The sequence below is a fragment of the Grammomys surdaster genome, unplaced genomic scaffold (assembly GCF_004785775.1).
Source record: "Grammomys surdaster isolate TR1022 unplaced genomic scaffold, NIH_TR_1.0 129, whole genome shotgun sequence".
NCBI lineage: Eukaryota > Metazoa > Chordata > Mammalia > Rodentia > Muridae > Grammomys > Grammomys surdaster.
This window is the reverse complement of record NW_021604587.1, coordinates 4592411-4616144: the sequence shown is the minus strand read 5'-3', so window position 1 is coordinate 4616144 and position 23734 is coordinate 4592411. Positions and strand designations below refer to the sequence as shown.

At 44.1% G+C, this 23734-nt stretch overlaps 1 protein-coding gene across 1 annotated transcript in view; it reads left to right on the top strand.

Moving 5' to 3' along the window:
• Positions 1 to 23734, top strand: part of Kat14 (lysine acetyltransferase 14) — a 36903-nt gene that overhangs the window by 6436 nt on the left and 6733 nt on the right. The window contains exons 3-8 of the mRNA XM_028755911.1: positions 1045 to 1163; positions 5299 to 5420; positions 13030 to 13211; positions 16474 to 16890; positions 16987 to 17552; positions 23439 to 23575. Of these exons, the coding sequence (XP_028611744.1) occupies positions 1045 to 1163; positions 5299 to 5420; positions 13030 to 13211; positions 16474 to 16890; positions 16987 to 17552; positions 23439 to 23575 (1543 nt within the window). The remainder of the gene's footprint in view (positions 1 to 1044; positions 1164 to 5298; positions 5421 to 13029; positions 13212 to 16473; positions 16891 to 16986; positions 17553 to 23438; positions 23576 to 23734) is intronic.

Here is a 23734-nt window from a genome sequence, read left to right as displayed (position 1 = left end):
TTCGAGACAGGGTTTCTCTGTTTAGCCCGGGCTGTCCTGGAACTCACTGTGTAGACCAGGCTGGCCTCGAACTCAGAAATCCGCCTGCCTCTGCCTCCCAAGTGCTGGGATTAAAGGTGTACGCCACCACTGCCTGGCTCCAGGGTAGATTTTAAGGAGACTTTCATGGTTGGACCCTGCCAACTTTTCATTCTTTCCAAACAATTCTTTGATTCCTAGGATTTTGTACCTTTTTGTTTTCTCTCTGGAGTATGCACCTGGGTGACTTCCCTGCACCGCTGTCCCCACAGGCAGCCCTGTCTTTTAGCCAGTTGCTTTTCCCCTTGGGCACAGCAGACCCCTCTTCCCGAATGGGGTTGGGCATCCCTTTCTCTGTGCTTACACTGCCCTGTGATGCACATTACATTCTACTCTGGAAGTTTTCCTGTTGCACAATGCATCAGCACCACCTGGGAGCTTCAGTGCAAAGCCCAGCCCCTATCTCAAACTGAAGCATTCCATTTGAGGGTGGACCCGGCCATAGGAAGGAAATAAAGCCCAGCCACCTGGTTGGTTCTAAAGCTCCACGAAAATCCACAACCAGTGCAGTTGTGTTTACCTGTGTTCTTTGCTGCCTCCAGATTTACATATGAGCCCACGAGAGCAGGCGCAGGTCATGTCTGCCTTAGACATTGTATATCCAGTTCTTAGCCTGGTGCCTGGCTGGCGGCAAAAGCTCAGGTATTCCCTGAAAGAATGAAGGTTACGGGCCTAGAGGACTTAGGAATGTGACTGCTGGGAGATCCAGTTAGAGCAACCATACCTGCTTTTCCAGGAACTTTCTCCTAAAGCTAAGGAGCCGTAGGATCTAGGAGGGGCAGGTACCTGACAGTAGAAGGGGGAAATAACCTTTTTCTCTTCCTCTCCTCTGCTATTGTCCTGATGGCTGCAGAAAAAGAAAGACCTACCTTAGGGAACTTGGAGATCTAGTTGGTTAACTGAGCTGTTGGATTGCCACAGCACGAGGCAAACCCATGATGTGACCTTTTGTTTTTTTTCTCCTAGGTCAGCTGAGGGAACAGCTCAGTTACCTTAAGGGCGATAACTTTTTCAGGTTTACTTGTTCCGATTGCTCGCCAGATGGCAAGGAGCAGTACGAGAGGCTGAAGCTGACATGGCAGCAAGTGAGTACAAACCTCTTCTCTAGACGTCCAGTCGGGTGGCCCGAGACACTGGGGTGATTATCCACTTAGGAGTGGTGTGGGAGTGCGGTGCTTTACAATGGGCATAGAATGTGTGGATAGAGTACTTCCTGGTTTTAAAAAAAATGCTGCTAATTTAGTGAGTTCTTGAGAATCTTAATCAATTTCATTTATGTCCTACCGAGCTAAGACTCAGCTGAAAATCAGGCCCACATTTTTTCTGGCAGTCATTTTGAGCTTAACAAAGCCAGAGGCGGCTACACTGAAAGTAGATTTGGCAGAAGCAGTTTGACTTGATAACAGAGACAGTGTAACCAACTGGGGTAACCTTCCTGTACTGGAACCTGGAGACAAGTCTTTGTTGATGGATAGTTTTAGCTGTCTCAAAGATCAGCACTCCAGACAGTAACTTTTTATTGATCTTCAGGTTATATTAAGTTGTTTGGTTTTATTTACACGTGTGTGTGTGTGTGTGTAAAATGTGACAAGGTTAAGTTAAAAATAAAGAATTTCATATTAATTACTGGTTTTGTTGGTGTTTGTAATGCTGGGGTCAAACTCATGGCCTTGCTTAGGTTAAGTGCTGGATCTGTGAACTGTATTCCAGACCCCATGGTGTCTTGCTTCTTAGTTTATGTTTATTTGTACGACATATAAAGAAAGCCTACAAGGAACCAGGCACTATTTGAGTCTTGGAGAGTGCTGTGGTGAGCCAGCTGAAGCCTCCACCCCTAACCCTTAGGGGACCATTAACACTCTGCACTCAGATAGCTGGGATAATTGCCTAGCACTCTTTCCTTTGAAAACAGTAAATAGAAAGAGGGAGGATTTTAAATGTGCTGTGTTGGCCACTCCAATGTTTCATGTAGATGGTTGTTGCCATTATGTCTGAACAGTTGTCATTGTCACCAATACTTTATTATCTATCACCCAGCAGACCTGTCCACTAGCTTGGGGGGCTGCTCTGACTTGCCAAACATTCACAGGTAGAGGATAAAGGAACTTTGACTTGAGTGTATAGTCTTGTGGGGGTTACAGTTGGGCTTCCCCCTCCTGTTGAAGGCATACTATATGTAAGCTAGGTGTATTACTATAAAGAGAATTGCAGATAGGTGGTCTTGTATTTAGCCTGTAGGTAGCTTCTCATAAGCACTGTAAAATGGAGGAAAGAAAGTATATGTGGTCATTTTTAAGAATGTCAGTTTTCTATGGGAATATCTTCTGTAGATGTTTTTAAAAGAAAAGTTGGTTCTTGGTTATATTCCTTAGAATATGTGCTGTAGGCCCCATTTATGTACTTAGTCAGGTTAGCTGTGACTGAGAAAACTTGTTTGCATTTCTAGAAGATATATTAGTTGTGGATAATAACCTGAAAGGAAAAAAGTGGTGACTAAATAATACATGTTTTTTTTTTTTTTTTTTTTTTTTTTTAGTTTTTCGAGACAGGGTTTCTCTGTGTAGCCCTGGCTGTCCTGGAACTCACTGTGTAGACCAGGCTGGCCTCGAACTCAGAAATCCACCTGCCTCTGCCTCCCAAGTGCTGGGATTAAAGGCGTGTGCCACCACCGCCCGGTGCTTTCAGCTTTTTAAATCTCTAACTTTGTTAATTTAAATAAAGAGAGATGCTTGCTTGCAACATACAGCATTTTCTTCGCATTACAAAATTCAAAGTCAAGATCTGCTCTTTGGACCGAAGACTCCTTCCCTTCACATGCCTCTGTGTCTTCTCTTCCTCCTCGTGACTCATGACTTCCAGCACAGAAGGAACTTTTCGAGATACCTTGGGGGTTAGAGACTTCTGCACATTCTTGTCCTGGAACTTCATTCTTCTGATGTGGGCGAAGCATTCGTTGCCTGTGTTTCTCTTTCTGGGTCCTACAACAGGCAGCTCCTGAGTGTTCGTCTGCTGTGTCTCCAGTTCAGACAGCCCTGAGCTGGGCCTTGGAGCCATTTTGGTCCAGAAGACCAGCTTCCTTATGGTGAGCGTGGTCTGGTGGTGTGAAGAGAGAACTGATCTGGTATTTAAGCTGTGGATCATATTCTGGAAGAGGAGGAGCAGTGGATGCTTTCAGATTAGTATAGAGTATGCCCAGATAAAGTTTTTTTTGTTTGTTTGTTTTTTGTTTTTCAAGACAGGGTTTTTCTGTGTAGCCCTGGCTGTCCTGGAACTCACTCTGTAGACCAGGCTGGCCTCGAACTCAGAAATCCACCTGCCTCTGCCTCCCAAGTGCTGGGATGAAAGGTGTGCGGCATAAGTGAAGCTTATACTATAGCTAAGGTGTCTGTTGAATAACTTTCTGTACAAGACAGAATGTAAAACATGCTCTTTTTCGTTGTTCAAAACTTTATCTTCCCAAAAGGAAACTTCACGTCCATTAACTGACTCTCCATGAGTTTTAACTGGTTAAAGGAAGTCACTTGTTGGCTGATGTTGACCTTAATAAGTGGAAGACACTTGAAAAGTCTGTTTGTGGGGTCAAGTACTGTGCATATGATGACATACATGGAGTTGAAACTTGTGGTGCAGTTTTGGGGCCCTTTGCATGGTGTAGATGTGGCCATAGCTCTTCTCATAGAATCACTGGGGGCTTAATGTGGTGAACACACCTGATGGAGGCTTAATTGCAGGTTATCAGACCTCCTTGTAGAAAGAAGGGTTAAGAATTCTTGCCGGGCGGTGGTAGCGCACGCCTTTAATGCCAGCACTTGGGAGGCAGAGGCAGGCGGATTTCTGAGTTCGAGGCCAGCCTGGTCTACCGAGTGAGTTCCAGGACAGCCAGGGCTACACAGAGAAACCCTGTCTCGAAAAACCAAAAAAAAAAACAAAAAAAAAAACAAAAAAAAACAAAAAACGAAAACAAAACAAAAAAAAACTAAACAAACTGTATAAATATAAGCACCAAGAATTTTGTGAGAGCATAGCCATTGAAATGCTAAAACCTGTCTTTTTAATTTTCATCATTTGTTATTATTTGCTTTTTTTTTTTTTTTTGAAACAGGCTGTACTTGAGTTCACAATTCTACCCCAGCCTCTTGAGTATTAGGTACCTAACTACTCACAGCAAAGTGCATGCTTCTTCTTTTATATGGAAACTTTAAAAGAAATTAAGATTTGTATGTTATATAGTGTGTGAGTGTGGGTGTGTGTATGTGTGTATGTGCGTGCACACACACGTGCAGGTTTTGTGGAAGTCAGAGGACTGTTGGGTTCCTTGCAGCTGGAGTTACAGGAGGCAGTTGTGAGCCTCTGCTGTGGGTGCTGGGAACTGAACTTTGGTTCTCTGGAGGAACAGTAAGGGCTCTTGAGTGCTGAGCCAGCTCTCCAGCTCCTGGTACTTTTTTCCTCATGGTGGATTTCAGATGCTTTTCCTCTAACTTTGTTCTTCTGTGCTATTAAAGTCTTCTATAATGGCGTGTGGTTTTGTATTTCTGGGCTGTACTCACAGTAGGCCAAGATTCCTTGTCTGTCAAGCTAACAGGCTTGGACTAGATAGGAGTTGCTACACTGAGCTGCAGCGTGTCTTGAGTCCTTTGTGAGTGGGATGGGCAGCCAGGCCTTGTAGTTCCCTGTTCCTTGTCTAGTGCTGTCTGTATTTGAAGAAAGGGATCTACAGCTCTAAATGGCTGTGCCTGAGTGGATAGATGCCTGTAAGACTGCCCAGCTCTGAAATTTTGAGTCTTGTCTCTGCCTGGTAAAAAGCTTAGAAAAGTTTGCATTCAGGAATGATTTTCAATAAAGGTTAGCTAGCACCATCAGTCAGAATGTGTTATATGGAGTCAGCTAGTCAGCTCCTGAAGGTCTGCTGTCAGGAGTCAACCTTTCTGTTTAGAGTTATGGGGAATAGTAGGGTGCTTATGACAGGGCCTCCTGGTCAGCCCAGCCACACACCAGCCCTTCCTGTGTGACACATACAGAACACTGGTTCCTAATAACTGACCTAGTGATATCTTACAAAAGCAACAAAGGAAGACTCTGCCCAGGTTATCACCAGAGCTCATCCTCTGTGTCGTCTATTTCCCCCTTCGTACTTGGAATCTATAACAGACAGCTTTTCCCTTTGGATGCCGACATCCCTCCTCAGGCTACCCTCCCAGCCATCTTCCATTTGTGTTTCAGGTGGTCATGCTGGCAATGTACAACTTATCTCTGGAAGGAAGTGGACGTCAAGGTTATTTCCGGTGGAAAGAAGATATCTGTGCTTTTATTGAGAAACATTGGACTTTTTTACTAGGAAATAGGTAACATGATTTTAAAACATCTTATCCTTGCATAAAGATGTTAAAAGGTATACACAAGCTGAGAACCTAGTGTAGCCCTGATAGGGATTTTTACAGTGTAGCTCAAAGGAAAACTGAATACCAAGAAATGTGGATTTGCATTGTTTTCAAATTCTGCTTCCAGAGGAGAGCATGATGCTTCTGCAGAGATTGTTAGGTTTTAAAAATAAGTTTGAGAGAAACTGACTTGAGGAAAGAGGACTGTGCTGTCCTGTGAAATGTGGGGCATAGAGGTCAGAAGAGAAACAGAGAAAGGGCAGTTAATAACAGCACCCATTTAGATTGCTCTTAATGCATTCTCTTGTTTTTGTTTTTTGTTTTTCGAGACAGGGTTTCTCTTTATAGCCTTGGCTGTCTTGGAACTCACTCTGTAGACCAGGCTGGCCTCGAACTCAGAAATCCGCCTGCCTCTGCCTCCCAAGTGCTGGGATTAAAGGTGTGCGCCACCACTGCCCGGCTTTCTTAATGAATTCTTACAGCCTTTTCCCTTATCAACTAGGGAGAGCATACCCATACACTGTTCTTAGCAATGTGTGCATACACACACACACACACACACACACACACACATACACACATACACACACAGAGCTCATTCAAGTTAGGGTGAACATCAGACTCTAGGGAGAGCATACCCATACACTGTTCTTAGGAATGTGTGCATACACACACACACACACACACACACACACACACACACACACACACGCAGAGCTCATTCAAGTTAGGGTGAACATCAGACTTAGGCCTGTGTGGCTGAGGCTCTGCTGAAGGAAGGCCAGGTCAGTCTACAGAGCTGAGACGTGGAGATGAGTGTGGTGGCCCTGGTGAGTTTTGAGATGATGGTTCCTGGTTGCTTTCTGAGGTCCTAGGTGAGATGCATAGTGCTGTAGATTAGGTCAGCAGAGATGACGGTGGCTCTGCTCTGCACCACTCTGCTGCAGAGCAAAGCTGGACCCCATTCTGAGATTTGACAGCCTTCTCCCTCTGTACTGAGAAGTCAGCTTTGCCTAGGTTTCCTACAGGCCTGAAGGCTGTGGGGAGACAGCAGCAAAGTAGAAAGATGTTTACAAAAGGGGTTATTTTAGTTCTTGCATTCTTGAGTGCCACTGAGAAACGAGTTAACACTATGACAAGTGCTTTCTCTAAGCAAAGGGATCTGTTATTTTAATTTTCTGCCCCAGCACTATTTATGGAATTTAATATGCCCTATTTATAAAGGACCAGAAGTGGGAGAAATGATAAAATTAGATCTTGGAATGTTTTCATGATCTCTGAGTGCTTTCTGTTTAGTGAATTTTCTTCTGGAAGAAAGTGAATATAGATTACCTGTTTTTAACACTATTGCTTATTTGAATAGGAGTTGTTGGCCATGGTCCAGAGCATGTTCTGAGAGGAGCTGGCCAAGGCCTTTTTGTTTCTGACACACCAGTGAGAAGCAGTCATTACCCTGCAGTGTCTATATAGTTTAACCATTAAGCCAGGAGTTTGTGTTGCTATTGGTATAGCATCTGAATTATTTACTTAATATCCCCACTTAATAAAGTTAACTTTAAAAATCATACTTGTTTTTAAAAGAACATTACACTGTAAGTGGAAAACTTGTATGATTTGCTATAAATAGACTGTAATTCTTTTTTTTTTTTTTTTTTTTTTTTGGTTTTTCGAGACAGGGTTTCTCTGTATAGCCCTGGCTGTCCTGGAACTCACTCTGTAGACCAGGCTGGCCTCGAACTCAGAAATCCACCTGCCTCTGCCTCCCAAGTGCTGGGTAGACTGTAATTCTTAATGTTGGTACATAAAGATAACTCAGCAGTGTGAAATTGTAGCTGGATCTCATGCTGTAAGGACAAGCCGGGCCTTTTGGTTTTGATCAGAAAGGCCACAAGTATAGTGAGAGTTTACAGAAGTAGCTTTTCTGTAGTCTATCCAGGAGATAGGAGGAGATTTAGAAATCACTGTGAATCCATTTCCTGAGTGTCCAGCCACAGTCCCCCCCTCACCTGGAAAACTGCTTTAAACATCAGTGATTAGAAAGGTCCCCAGAAACTACTTATCTCAGGCGGTTACCAAATGACCAGATGTCCCTATGAGCTGACAGTCATTGTCCACAACAGAAGACCCCTGTAAGCACTTTTAAGTTAAACTTTTTTGAGAGCTATTTTTACTCTGTTCTCTGCAGGATAGTCCTTATTTTGTTATTGAGATAAGGTTTTATGTAGCCTAGGCTGTCTTCATGCTCACTACATAGCTGAAGATCCCCCGAACTTCTGCTGCTCCTGCCTCTGCCCTGCCCTGTGTTATGCAGTGATGGGAGTGAAACTTAGGTCCGCATTACGTACTCTACCAAGTGAGCTGAATCAGACCCGCCCTTAAAGGGTTAAGTGTGAGGTCTCTTTCTCATTTGTCACAGAATTCGGGGAAAAGTACACTGTGGAATTAACTTTTCAATCTGGCTACATTCCTCACCAGTGTTTTGTTTTATGCCTTTAATGTTTTGTTAGTTTAAATATATGAAAGTTTATTTAAGAATAACCTAAATGGTTTTTTGTGGTTTTTTTTTTTTTCCGAGACAGGGTTTCTCTGTATAGCCTGGAACTCACTCTGTAGACCAGGCTGGCCTCGAACTCAGAGATCTGCGTGTCTCTACCTCCCAAGTGCTGGAATTAAAGGTGTGCACCACCACTGCCCAGCCTAAATGCTTTATGTACAGTTTTAGAAACAAGTTAAAGAACATGTGAGAATTTAATTACTAAATGTTTTGTTTTGATTGTTGTTTGTTTTTGAGACAGGATCTGACTATGTAGTCCTGGCTGTCCTAGAACTCACTATATAGACCAGGCTGACCTTGAATTCATAGAGATCTGCCTGCCTCTGCCTCCTGAGTGCTGGGGTTAAAGATGTGAGCTATCACATCAGGCAGAGTTTTGACTGTTTTTTTGAGATTCTACTTCTGTATAGCCTAGGCTGTATCTGTATAGCCCAGGCTTTCTTCTAACTCAGGAAGATTCCTACCTCTGCCTATCAAGCACTGGAATTGTAGGTGTGTGCCACCTACACCATACCTGGCTCTTACTATAGAGTAGTTGCCATTGTATAGAGTAGTTGTGATTGTTTAATCTGCTTTCACAGTCCTGGCTTTGAATGCTTGCAGAAGACACTGCATGTGTGTGGGCATGTGAGTGTAAGTGGGCATGGGTGTGGTAGGCGTGTGCACGGCCTTGTGAGTGTGCACTAGAGATTGAACTCAAGTCCTCCTACTTGTGCAGCAAGTACTTTACCAACTGAGCCAGCTCAGCCTCCAAGAATGTTAATTATTGAGAAATAGTCTGAGCACTTTCTGCTATTTGCTATAATCACTGATTTTTAACATAGTTTTCAACAGTTTGACATTTTTGAAAGTTGGATATATCTTACAATTAATAGTATGTCATAGTTTTTAAAAAAAAAAATGGTGGAGCTACAGAGGTGGCTCAGAATGCTTCCTACTCTTCCAGCGGACTTGAACTTGGTTTTCAACCCCCACGTCAGGGTCTCACAACTGTCTATAACTCCAGTTCCAGGGAATGTGACACTGTCTTCTGGCCTCCATGGGCAATACATGCATGTGGCATATACTTACAGATACACAAATACACATAAATATAATTTAAAAATTTATTTTCTAAACAAGGTTTCTCTGTGTAGTTCTGGCTGTTCTGGAACTCACTTTGTAGACCAGGCTGTCTTCAAACATACAGAAATCTGCCTGCTTCTGCCTCCTGAATGATAGGATTAAAGGCGTGAGCCATCACTGCCCAGCTCTTTAAAAATCTTTTTAAAGATACATTTTTTTATATTTGCAAGTGTGTGTCTGTTGTTGGGGGGGTTAGGTATACTACGTGCCTGCAGGTACCCACAGAGACTGGAGGGTATTGGATGCCCTGGCACTAGAGTTGCACATAACTGTGAGCCATGTGATGTGGGTAGAGAAAACTGAACCCATGTCCTCTGTTAGAGCAGTAAGTGCTCTTCACTACTGATCTCTCTCTGCAGCTCCAGTAAAACAATGCCTTGTTTTGTTTGACAATTTCTTTTTGTTACAGGTTAATTGGTAGCTAGCTTATTCTTCTCTATAGTTGTACGTATAGATGGTATCATTTATACTGTACCATGTATAAGATATACCATATAAATGCATTTCTTAGTGGGTTTTAGAGTTGATGAAATATGATAGATCATAGTCATAGTAGTTACATTTTTTAACAACTGGGTGTGGTGGTTTGCCACTCAGTGGCAAAGTCTGGAGGATATATGTAAGTTTGAGGGTAGCCATGTCTACATAGCAAGTTCCAGGCCAGCCAAGGTCACATAGAGAAAGCTTCTCTTAAAAACAAAACAAAAAGCCTGGTGATGGTAGCACATGCCTTTAATCTCACTCTGGAGGCAGAGACAGGTGGATCTCTTGAGTTCAAGGCCAGCTTGTTCTACAGAGCAAATTCCAGGACAGCTAGGACTATACAAAATAACAAACAACAAGAAACTCAACTATCTAAAGATGATCCTGAGCCAGTACTGTTTCCACCTATTACAATTTTACCTGTAGAACTAGTTTAAGGAAACTGTGTTGGAGCTCCTGCATTTAATAAAGGCTTGTTGTATCTTCTAGGGGATGGATAGCAGATTGTGGTCAATTTCTTTTCAGTTCTTAGCATAATAGCAGGTTACTAGATATATGTCACCTACGTCCAGCCCAAAGCAAGGAGCTGTATGCACCTGATCTTGTGGTTACTTGCAAATAGACTATAGGATCCAGGGTAGCCAAAAGCACCTTTTGCAAATACTGTGTGCTTGTGTTCTAGTCACTGGTTGTTGCTTCTCGTCACAGCAGTGAATGGAGACTGGCTGTTGCTGGTGGCATTGCATCTCACCTCACTGCAGACATAGGCAAAGACGTTACAAAATGGGACTAAGCACATAAAAGACATTCAAGTCACTAGTCACTAGAAAAAAGCGCAAACCCACTGCAGTGAGATCCCACCTTCATATTACAGGAGCACGAGGCAGGAGGATTATGAGTTCAAAACTAGACAAAGGGTATATAGAAGTTTTGCCAGATAGTGAAAGCCTTCTCAGTCACTGACCAACAACTGTAGTAGCACACCCATGTACCTAGGATAGGAATGTAGAATTGCACAGGCATGCAGTCTGGTCATTCCTCAAAAAGTTGAATGAAGGATTATCGTATCTAGAAGTTCTGCTCTGGTACTCACAGTAACTAAAATGAGGAAGGACTATACACATATGAATGTATAAGCATAGTATGTACATAGAATGGAATATTCAGTCTTAGAAAGGAATAAAATTCTGCCATGTATCACAACATGCATAAATCTTAAGAACACTATGCTGCATGAATTTCAAACTGTCCTAGTATTTCATTTGGATGGAATGGAGGTGGGCCTCAGCATTCAAGGTTAGCCGGTCTATATAGACATCCATGGGACTGGAGAGAGAAGGTTAAGAGCACTGTTGTTCTTCAAGTGGAGTAGGGTTCTATTCCCAGCACCCACGTGTTGGCTCATAACTGTATCCAGTCCTAGAAGATCTGACTTCTGGCTTCCTTCAGCACTTTGCATACACAGTGCATAGTCATACATGCAGGCAAAATACTCATATACATAAAGCAAAAATAAAGGAAAGTTTTCCATGCCAGCCAAGCAACATAGTGAGACCCTGTCTCAGCAACAACCATCACTACCACATTTGAAGGAGTGATCCTTAAGCCTTTTGGTTTTAGGTTCCACTTATACTCTTAAACATTACTTGGGATTACAAACAGCCTTTGTTTATATTAATTGTACATATTTTGATATTTGCCATTTTAGAAGATTGAGGAGAAAATTTAAAACATTTATTTTTTAAAATAACATACATCTGGGCCAGTGAAATGACTCAGTGACCAAGCCCGCTCAGTCAGTCAACAGGTTCTCCAGCGCAGGAGTGAGGATTAAAAGAAAAGAGACGGTTAGACAAAATTGCAGCGTGACCCCAGCCAGTTCTAAGGCTGAAGGCAGGTTCGTTTAATTCAACTTTTCTTTTAAACCCTTTTAATTACCATAAAGATTAACTTAAAGAAATTGCTGGAGCAGGTGAGCTCTGGGGAACATTAGTTGTTTGGAGGGCATGATACTCCACTTATTCTTCTTGTTTTTTGGATCCTCGTGACCACATTTCTTGGTAGAATGATTGCCAAGAAAAGGGTGGGGTTGAAAAAGCAAGAGGGACAGTTTCTTTCGTCTTAGCTCTTGAGTGAGTGGGATGGGTTGGAAAGGTTTAAAAAAATGAGGATGTAGGAAAGATGCTTGGAGCCCAAAGATGGGCTGGAAGGAAGATAGTACTTGTACATACTCTGGCAGCTTCCCATCACTGTAACTACCTGACACAGGCTACTCCTGAAGGAAAGAGCCTCATCACCTACACTTCTTAGATGTCCACACCTCCAGTAGCACCACCCTGAGATCAAGCCTTTGCGTATGGACTGAAGACATGTCCAAGCTTAGCTCTTGCTGAAGGTTTTCCCTTCGTTTTCTAGTACATGTTTGGAAAGCAGTGTGTTCTGGCAAAAGATTGTACTCCTTCTGTAAAAGTTAATTTTTGAGAAATTCTGGTAATTGATTAATATTTTTAAGGTGGAAATTGTGGCCATTAAAGTAATTTTTAGTGGATGACTAATTGGCCTTCAGCACGTGTCTCTTTTTTTGGTTGGTGTTGTTTTTTCAAGACAGAGTTTCTCTGTGTAGCCCTGACTGTCCTGGAACTCACTCTGTAGACCAGGCTGGCCTCGAACTCAGAAATCCACCTGCCTCTCCCTCCCAAGTGCTGGCATTAAAGGTATGCACCACCACTGCCCAGCTCAGCACGTGTCTTTACGTTGTTATATTTGTTGTCTGTGCAGTATGCCTTGGAACCACTCTGGCATGTCAGGGCACACTGAGTCAGACAGAAATGTGTTCTCTGGGTGAAACAGCTATTCACTAGGACAGTGATGAACTGTGTCATCAATGCCCAGGCTCATAGTAAGGAAAGCAAGCCAGCTTTTTTTTTCCCCCTGTGATATTTGTTAAGTGGTTGTTTTTTTTTTTTTTTTTTTTTTTTTTTTTTGAGACAGGGTTTCTCCATGTAGTCCTGGGTGTCCTGAAACTCTGATATGTAGATCAGGATGACCTTGAACTCAGAGATATTCCTGCTTCTGCCTCTGCAAGTGCTGAGATTAAATGCGTGTGCCATCACATCTGCAAGTGATAAGTGTTTTATGTTTGAATTACTTCATTTGATCTCTTAGCCGCCCTATAAGGTAATTCTGTTCTCCTGGTTTCTCAGATGAGACTGAGGCAGCTGGAATGTAACAAAGCAAGGGTGTGAAGGCAGGCAGTCCCCATCCCTGGATCTGGGCTGCAGTGCTGTTTCTTCCCCCAGTGCAGACTGTACAGCATCTGGCAGCCAGGAACCAGTGAGTTTATGTCGAATATACTTTCTTTGCTGTGATCAAATTGAAGTGTCAAAAGCTTTGAAATTCTCTGCACTTTAGGAAAAAGACGTCCACGTGGTGGAGCACAGTAGCAGGTTGCCTCAGCGTGGGAAGTCCTGTTTATTTCCGGTCAGGTGCTCAGGAATTTGGAGAACCTGGATGGTGGAAACTTGTTCATAACAGACCCCCAACAATGAGACCGGAGGGAGAGAAGCTGTCTGTTTCCACTTTGAAAGTGAGAGGTAAGTTGTGAGAAGTCCCAGCCTGGGCTCAAGACTTTCCCCAGCTCCCACTAGCTGCCTCTGGAGCTGTGAGACTGGACAGTTTCACAGTCACAGGAGTTGGGGTGCTGGGGAGTCTTCTGTATGCAAATACTATAGAAAACATTTTATCCTAATGAAGTCACTAGTTTTATCATTTCCTTTGGTGGCTTCGCCCACTCCCATTCTTTCTGTCTGCCTGTCTTCACATGGTCTCTAGTCAAAGCTGCCCTGAAACTCACTTGTGATAATACATGTTTGCCTTAGCTTTCTTTGAACCGTTCCTCCTGCGTCTGCCTCACAAGTGTTGGGATTACAGGCACAAACCATTACACGAAACAGAAGATTGTTTTCAGTCTGATTACCTTTAAGCTTGTTACTGTGGAAATGTAAGTCCACTTGAAGGAGTAGAGAACAGTGTGAAAGTCAGGCATCCCTTACTTCAGCAGTGGTCATTCCAGTGTTGCCATTTATCCGGTTCTTTGTACTCCCCCACCCTCCACTCATCTGCACCTTTGACTTATTTAGAAACATTTTATCCGCCAGGCGGTGGTGGCGCACGCCTTTAATCCCAGCACTCGGGAGGCAGAGGCAGGCGGATTTCTGAGTTCAGTTTCGAGGCCAGCCTGGTCTACAGAGTGAGTTCCCGGACAACACAAAAAAACCCCGTAACCAAAAAAAACAAAAAAAAAAAAAAAAAAAAAAAAAAAAGAAACATTTTATCCTTAACTATTTCAGTGTGTGTCTCTAGTATGTTCTTTCTCTTTATAGGATGACTATGATGCCATTTTGTGTTTAAATAGCATTTTAACTCCTTATTATCACATGTTGATTTTTTTTTTTTAATCTAAAAACCTTGTTTTTTTGAGACATGGTTTCTTTGGGTGTCTGTAGACTAGGCTGGCCTCACCTCACAGAAATCTCCCTGCCTCTGCCTCCCAAGTGCTGGGATTAATGGTGTGGGTCACCACTGTCCAGCTAAATAACTTTTAAAAGCCTGCTTTTAATCTTAGTACTCTGGAGGCAGAGGCAGGTAGATCTCTGTTAGTTCAGGCCAGCCTGGTCTACATAGTGAGTTTAGACAGCCAGGGCTATCCAGTGAGATCCAACACACACACACACACACAAACACACACACACACACACAAACACACACACACACACACACACACAAAGCACGACTGACTAGGTATACTGGCACACATAAGCCAGCACTAGAGAAGCTTGAGGCATAGTGATTATGAGTTCCAGGCCAATCTAAGCTTCAGCAAGACTGCCTCAAAATAAAGTGGGTAAAAAGCAGAAGTATACTATTACACATTAATCCTTCACGTTGTCCCTTAATATGCCTTGGATATCTTTCGGTTCCAGTGCATGTGATCTACCCTGGTTTGTTTGTTTGTTTGTTTGTTTGATTCATTGACTCCAGTATATGGCCATTTTATGGTAACATCAACACACATCACACATACCCTGTTGTCTTAGTTTGGGTTACTATTGCTGTGATGAGACACCATGACCAGAAACAACTTGGAGAAGGAAGGCTTTATTTGGCTTCCATAGCACTGATCATCATCAAAGGAAGTCAGTCAGCAAGAACTCAGTAAGGCCGGAACCTGGACACGGGCTGATGCAGAGGCCATGGAGGAGTGCTGCTTTCTGACTTGCTCTCATGGCTTGCTCAGCCTGCTTTTTTTAAAGAACCCAGGACCATCTGTCCAGGGGTGCCTCCCCCCACAATGGACTGGCCCTTGGAGCGTCAATTACTAATTAAGAAAATGTCCTACAGACTCTCTCCTATAGCCTGGTTTTATTGAGTCTCACTCCTCTTCAGTGACTGTAGCTTATCAAGTTCACATAAAACTAGCCAGCACACCTATTGCAGACATTCTGACTTTCTTCCTTTGTCAGTTGTTGCTGTGATTGCATGTAGTTGGTTGGTCTGAGGCAGGGTTTCATGTAGCCGAGCTTAGCATTGAACTCCTGATCCTCTTGCCTCCACCTCTGGAGTTCTGGGATTAGTTGTGCCACCATGCCTGAGCTTTTAGTTTTGTTTTTAAAGATTTATTTATTCATTTATTTATTTATTTATTTATTTAATGTATGTGAGTACACTGTTGCTGTCTTCAGACTCACCAGAAGAGGATATCAGATCCCACTACAGATGGTCTTGCTATTATGGGCTGGCTTTAGCTCACTGTTTACCTCTAGCTGGCTTTGAACTTTAGATTCGCAGCCCCGTACTACTGGAATCATAGGTGTGCATCATCACACTCAGCTAAGACTTTCTGAGGACAGGTAAGGTTTTTGGTTAGGCGTTTGTTGAACATTTTTGTATATTAAACATGATACCAAAAGTACATTATGAGAGAAATAGTTAATGTTAAAACAAAAAAAAGTGAAGGAGATAGAAAGATGGTTCTGCCATTAGGCGCGCCTGAGGCTTTTGCAGAAGGCCCAAGTCCATTTCTTAGGACCCACATCCAAGTGGTTCACAACCACCTGTATCCAGCTCCAGAAAATGCGGTGCCTGTAACATTATTTTTTCCAAAACGTTTTTGTTTTTTTCAAGACAGGGTTTCTCTGTGTAGCCCTGGCTGTCCTAGAACTCACTTTGTGGACCAGGCTGGCCTCAAACTCAGAAATCCACCTGCCTCTGCCTCCCAAGTGCTGGCATTAAAGGCGTGCGCCACCACCACCCGGCTCAAAACCTATTTTTAATGATGGTTCTTAAACACTTTAACCTCCCTTGTAGCCCACCACCACCAGAGGAAGTTGGAAAGAGGATATCTATCGGGTTAGTGGCTCAACAGCTCGTTTCTTCAGGAGTCCACCTTAGCCTTTCTCACCTGTGTCCACTTCGGCTAAACATTTCTTCACCTGTTTGCCCCAGCAAAACACGATCTAACCGACTTTCCAAAGAACCCTAAGTTGCCACTTCGGATGCCTTCTCTCACCTGTATTTTAGATGCCCAGAAACACACACACACATATGCATAAAAATAAATGTATTTTTTAAAAAGAACAGTTAGCCGGGCAGTGGTGGCACACACCTTTAATGCCAGCACTTGGGAGGCAGTGGCAGGTGGATTTCTGAGTTGGAGGCCAGCCTGGTCTACAGAGTGAATTCCAGGACAGCCAGGGCTACACAGAGAAACCCTGTCTTGAAAAACCAAAAAACAAAAACAACAATAATAAAAAGAACAGTTAACATAGAAATTATATATTTATTCTTTCCTGGCAGCTTCAAAACCAATGCTGGATCCCATCATTACTGTTGAGGGACTCAGAAAACGGGCAAGCCGGAATCCTGTGGAATCTGCCATGGAACTGAAAGAGAAGCGGTCTCGAACACAGGAAGCCAAAGACATCAGAAGAGCACAGAAAGAAGCGGCCGGCCTCCTTGACAGGAGCACCTCTTCTACCCCTGTCAAGTTCATAAGCCGAGGGCGGAGGCCGGATATGATTTTGGAGAAAGGAGAAGTGATTGACTTTTCATCCCTGAGCTCCTCGGACCGCACTCCCCTCACAAGCCCATCTCCTTCTCCCTCTCTGGATTTCTCTGCCCCGGGGACACCTGCCTCGCATTCGGCCACGCCTAGCTTGCTTTCTGAAGCAGACCTCATCCCAGATGTGATGCCACCCCAAGCCCTATTTCATGGTAAGACTTGCTGTGTTTTCCACCTTGGGTGTGAGTCTTGTGCTCTGCCTTCCTTCTTTCCTGTGTCTTGACAACAGTACTTTCTGCTTTGCACAGATGATGATGAGCTAGAAGGAGACGGAGTTATAGACCCAGGGATGGAGTACATCCCACCCCCAGCTTCTGGGTCAGCTTCTGGGCTGGTTGGGAGCAGAAAGAAGGTCAGAGCTCCAGAACAGATAAAACAGGAAGTGGACAGTGAGGAGGAGAAGCCAGACAGGATGGATGGAGATAGTGAAGACACAGATTCAAACACTTCTTTGCACACTAGAGCTCGAGAAAAGAGGAAGCCGCCCCTGGAAAAGGACCTGAAGCCCAAGGGGCCCAGGTATACGCCTGTGAGCATCTATGAGGAGAAGCTACTGCTCAAGAGGCTGGAGGCGTGCCCTGCTGCCGTGGCCATGACTCCAGAAGCTCGCAGGCTGAAACGGAAACTGATCGTCAGGCAGGCAAAAAGGGACCGGGGTTTGCCACTGTTTGACTTGGACGAGGTTGTGAATGCGGCACTGCTGTTAGTTGATGGGATTTATGGAGCCAAAGATGGAGGAGCTTCCCGGCTTCCAGCTGGACAAGCTACGTATCGGACCACCTGCCAGGACTTCAGGATCCTTGACCGGTACCAGGTGATGTGGGCGGGGCCAGCAGCACCACGCAGTAGATACTGTTACTGTGACATTTGTTATTGTGAGTGATTTGGGGGCAAGAAAGGAAGCAAAACTTTCTGTGCTTCTCTTCCAAAATTGTTCATCATTTAATGCACCTTCGTGTATCTGAGTTTTTTCACTTGGCATTCAAGGAGTAGCCTAGCCATTGCTTGCCTCGCGCCCTTGAGGGTATCTGTATGAGGTCTGTTTCATGGTTTTGATTGACAGAGTTGTTGAGGACATGTAGTCGCCTAGACGCTATTGAGCTGGAGCTGTGGGTGTGTAAGCATCTATGTACTAAGGCCTCATCATGAAGATATGTGGGGTCAGCTTTACTCACAGGGTGAGTTCCACCAGTGCTCTGACAACATTAATTCCACTGGGGACTGTTAGGCTGCCACACCAGCTGCAGTGACCTAGTTTTGCTAGCACTTGACCCTCATCTGCCTTAACCAATCCGATGGCTGTGAGCTCTAATCTTATCTCATATTTACATCTCTTTGATTGCAGATAAGGTTGAACCTCTGGTGTTTCCTATTTGTTTCTCTGTGAATTGGTTGTTTATGAGAATCTTTGACATTTTCCTCTTGTCCTCTCTAGACTCTTTTGGGAATCTTTGTCACATGTTTGATTGTCAGTGACATGCCAGGCACAGGCTTTTTCCTCTGAGAGTGTGCTTGGAGGTTGTGTGGGGGCCCTTTCTGGAGTTATCTTCATTTCCTCTTGTTTCCTCTGTTCTGTCTTTTAGGAGTTCCCTGTTGTTTAGGAGGACGTTGCATTCCTCCTGTGTAAAGGTGCTGACAGTAAGTTCTGTGGGCTCTGTAGGCCACACGTCTGGGTTGGAACCGAGACCTACTGTGATGGAAGCAGCTGTAGTCGTGAATGTCTGCAGCTGCGCCCACCCTAGTGCGCTCATTGACTAAAATGGGCATGGGCTGGGCTTGGTCTGCAGCTGTCCAAATCCGACTGCCCTAGGTCCCGGCTTACGATGTGGCTTTTCCTGTACTGTAAAGTGTTGTGTTGTTGATGGCCCCTTCCTCACAGTGCCCTCCCTTCCTTGCTCTCTTTCCTCTTGTGTTGTTTGTATAAATGTGAGTAAACTCTGATTTTTCTTTATTTCTCCCTGTACTAACCTCTTACTAGATTGCTTTCTCTAGCAGTTCTTTACAATATGGTCTCTTTTACCATTTACTTATTTATTTAGTGTGTGCATGTGGTTGTCACAGCACATATGTGGGGTCAGAAGACAGCTTGCTGTAGTCGGTTCTCTTTCAGCACATGGGTTTTTAGCATGGACTCAGGTCTCAGGCTTTACCTAATGAGGCATCTCACCATCCCTAAATATGGCCTTTTTAGGTATATTTTGGAAACCTGTGTGCCTAGGACATATCTTGATTTCACTCTTACATTTAAACAATAACTTACAAGGTTTTAGTTTTGTTTTCTCCTTTGACATTTTGAAATTGTAACTTCATTGTCACCTTATGTACTGGTTGTTCCTGAGAGCCTGATTTCTTTTGTTATTATTTGAGACAGGGTCTCACTGTATAGCACTGAACTGGAACTCAGATTTGCCTGTCTCTGCCTTCCAAGTGTTGGAATTAAAGGTGTGAGCTACCAGCCTTGCCATGAGAACTGCATTTCCAATATTATTTAATTTATTTTAGGACTTTTTTTTTGGACTTTTTTTTTTAAAATACTCCCGTCTTCTGGAAGCTTCCAGATTTTCTGTTTCTGATCTTCAGTATATTTTCATTGCTTTTTCTTTCTTTTATACCTGACAACTCTACTCTTGGGTTAGCAGTTGTGTGAACCTTTCCTGGGGAGAAACAGACATACATCTCTTTGCTGCAGATCTGCCACCAGCAATAGACCAAAACAGCAGTTCCACTCCCATCTGTGAGTGTAATTAGGGCCCCTGCTTTAGTTTCCTCACCAGTGCTGTGAGAAAACACCCTGACAGAAGTGGCTGAAGGGAGAAGGGATTTATCTCCATTCATGGTTCAAAGTCCAGTCCACCATAGAGAGGAAGGTGGAGCATTGAGAGCGTGAGGGAGCTGCTCAGATGGAGTCTGCTGTCAGGGGCAATCAGCAGTGAGTCCATGCTGCTCAGATCCTCCTCTACCAGCCACAGAGGGCAGGGCTTCCCTCTACAGTTAATGCCGTCCAGATGACCCCCAGCAGGCATTTTTAGATGCTTGTTTCCCGGTGTTCCTAGATTATGCCTAGTTGACAGCTAACACGAAAGATCACAAATACTTGCAGGAATGGAAAGGGTTACTTACATGGGCACCTGGTGGGCAGCCATACCATTGGAGGGGAAAATCTCTGCATTAACTATTTATAAATCCTGGGCACAGGGCTGGAGAGCTGGCTCAGTGGTGAAGAGCACTGGCTGCTGCTCCTCTAGATAGACTGAGTTGATTCCCAGCAACCACATGGTGGCTCACAACCATCTGTAATGGGGTCTGATGCCCTCTTCAAGCATGGAGGTGTACATACAGGTAAAACAGTCAGGCATAAAATAAAGGAATAAATCCTAAAAAAAAAAAAAAAAAGGTGTATGCCACTATATATATTGGCTTGGCCAATAATTAAAAAAATCTTGGGCAGAGGAATGACCTCATGAGCACCCTGTATTAACCATTTACCATCTATAGCTTGGAGGAGGGGTGTAGCCTCCTGAGCCCTTCCCACCCTCTGTGGACAGTTAGTGAGCACAGTCTTGTTTAGGTCTCCTTCAGGTAATCATAGCTGCTGATGGGTCTAGAGGGCATCGGCCATGGCATGCCTGAAGGACGGCATTCCACAACAGAGGTGTGGTCAGAGCTTCCTTGATCTGTTGTGTTTTAGTCTTTTTTTTTTTCTCTGCCTTTTGGTTTGAGAAGGTTTTCTTGCAGATGCTCAAGCTTAGAATGACTCTTTTAAACTTTGTTTAGAAGGTTATTGATTAGTCCACTGTCAAAGACATTCTTAGTTTCTGTTGCTATTTTTGCTCTCTGCATTAATTTACTTCTTTCTTAGGACTTCCAGCTCTTTTTAAACTACCATCTGCTCTTGCATGCTTGCCCCTTAGAGCATATAACATAACAACTACCACTGTTAAATGTCTTCAGGATTCTCAGTGTTCCTGCACTGAGTGTGTTTCTGGAGCTTGCTCCATCTCTTCAAGTGGTCTAGCCACAGTGGCTCGGTGTTCCCTAAAGTAAGAGGCCCTGCTCTCTTCCATTTTCTTTCCCCCTGGTCTCCTCAGGCAGCTGCCCCTCCCCACACTCCCAGGGACCCATGCTGCTGTTTTATACTAATAGTGTTCTTTCTGGGATGTGAAATGCTCAGTTCACCACAGTGATGCCTTTCCTCTGTCTCAGGAAGAGTCCAGCAGACAGTCACCTACTCAGAGCAGCCCCTGAGAGGGGTGTAGTGAGGCCTTTCGGGTCCCTCCGGTGCAGAGCCTGCTCTGTTCTCATTGCATTGTTAGTTCTAGCCAGCTTTCCCTTCCTAGGCTTTTCCTCATCTTGCATTAGTGTCTATGGTCTCACCAGGCTGGGTTTGCATACCTCAAGAAGCACATTTAATGCTGTCATGTGTTACTTGACTTTCAAGCTGTTTTGTCTCCACCACTTTTCGATTTGGTAAATGTAAATTGAATAGTATGAGCCAGGCACCGTTTCTGGGAATTAAAACCAGCATCTGAGGGAGGTAGCCTTGCAAGAAGTGCTGACAAGGAAATGCCAGGAGGAAGAAAACTGGATGGAGGGCCAGACACAGGCCCTGAGACATGAGAAAGACTGATAGATGGGGACATCATGGTGACACAGGAGTGTGGTCCTAGGAGATGTGGCCAGAGTGTAACAGGGTCAGGGCTTGCAAGTTCCCACAAGGCACAGATGAGGACTTTGAAATGTATTCTGGACATACAATGGGAAACCGTATAGGAATTGTGAGCCAAGGGTTGATGCTTGCTTTTTAAATAGGGTCTTATTGTGTAGCCCTGACTGGCTTAGATCTCACTTTGTAGACCAAGCTGGTCTTGAATTCACAGAGATCTGCCTGTCTTTGTCTCCCAAGTGCTGGGATTAAAGATGTGTGCTACCATGCTCAGTTAGTTTATTTCTAAAAGAAGTCTGTGGCTTCTTTGTGGAGACTGGATGGTGTGGGACAAGAGTGGCCCAGTAGGAGTCAGTGGTGGTCCAGGCTTGGTGGAAGGTGTTTTGGAGAAGAGTAGAAGTTGCAGAGGTAAGGGGAACTTTGTAACATTGGTGAGATTCTACAGGGCTCACATGAGACTCTGAAGGGGGAGAAATTGTTTTGTGGACTGATGGGTCTACAAATTATCTGGCACAGCAGTGAAAGCCACCCCTAAACTTGGTCACTTGTTGTAATAGGTACTAAATATTTCTTGAACTTGTGCATCTGCCTGGCCCCAGTGCAGTGGTTCTTTTACTTTGTGAGTCATTGGGGTCCTGTCTGTGTCCTGGATCCATGGGGCCCGTGGTCATCCACTAGCCTAGTTGGAGCCACCTGGAAGCCATATCTGCACTGTGTATTGTGCATGTAGTGTAAGACTTGGGCACGAAGCTCCAGGCGTTGCTTCTACCACTCTGATTGGCCAAAGTTCTTTATAGCCATTATACCTGCAAGGGTGGGAGGGGTTGCTAGTGGCTGTGTTTAGAAACTGCATGCTGCAGCTTTGAAGATTGCTTTGAAATTCATGTGAAGCCTTGGAAGAATTTCAAAGCTGGCTTTTGAGGAGTTTGGTGTCCAGGCTAGAGAAAGCAAATTACAAAGGAAGAAACCTTGCTCTTTCAACAAGTTATTTTCTAGACTAAGAGCAAACTGACTCTAAAAGACAACTCAGTTTCTAAGCTTCACCTTGGCACCCCCTTTGTAAAGGTCTTTTCATCTTTGTTGGAGTTCTTTGCTGTTACAGCCCTAATTGCAGTGTTCTGTTGCTACATGACCTAGGGCCTCAAGTTAGCAGCCCTCAGTGGAGAGCAGCACACCACCAGTGTGGCCAGTACAGCTTCGGAGCTTCTAAAACAAGCATGTGAAACGTAGGAGTTCTGTCCCAATTCCTGCTCAACTAAGGCCACATCTTTGCCTAGTCTCTGGTGGGTGGGGCCTCCTTCCTGTGGTGACAAGTTTTAGGGCTAGTAATCAATGTCACTCCTGTGTTGGCCAAATTTACTTGGTGTTAAGACACAGTCAAAGTGGGGGGGGGGGGCATTGGGCCTGATGGGTCTTAACTTAACCACCAAAGCATAACAACATAAGGTTGCATAATAAATAGCCCACCTATGTTAGTTTTTTTTTTTTCCAGACCTCTGATGTATATGTCAAAACTTTACCTTTCTAATTAGGTAGTCCAAAAAGACCTACTCCTGACACTCAGAAAGATCATTAGATGTAGAAGACAACCATTTATTTTAATTTATTTTTTTTTGGGGGGGGAGTGTTCGAGCCAGGGTTTCTCTGTATAGCCCTAGCTGTCCTGGAACTCACTCTGTAGACCAGGCTGGCCTTGAACTTAGAAATCCACCTAGGGGGCTGGAGAGATGGCTCAGTGGTTAAGAGTACTGACTGCTCTTCCAGGGGTCCTGAGTTCAATTCCCAGCAACCACATGGTGGCTCACAACCATCTGTAATGGGATCGGATGCCCTCTTCTGGTGTGTCTGAAGACAGCTACAGTGTACTCATATATATTAAATAAATAAATAAATCTAAAAAAAAAAAAAAAAAAAAGAAATCCACCTGTCTCTGCCTCCCAAGTGCTGGGATTAAAGGCGTGCGCCACCACTGCCTGATGAAGACAACCATTCTTGAGTAGTTTTTTTATCTTTATATAAACCGTTTTCTTCTCACAGACTGCCTTACCAGCCAGGAAAGGATTCCGGCACCAGACCACCAGATTTTTGTATCGTTTGGTGGGATCAGAAGATCTGGCTGTGGACCAAAGTATTGTCAGCCCTTATACTTCTCGAATCTTGAAACCTTATATCAGGTAACCATGATGTCCAGGGTGTCAAGAGGGATGATGTTGGTGGTTTCTGTAACCAACCTCCAAGGGTAAATATGGCCTGACTTAGAGCAGGTTCAGGCAAGGACAGACAGGGTGGTCCTTTGAAAGAGGTATAAAAAAGCAAGACTGAGTTAATGTCTT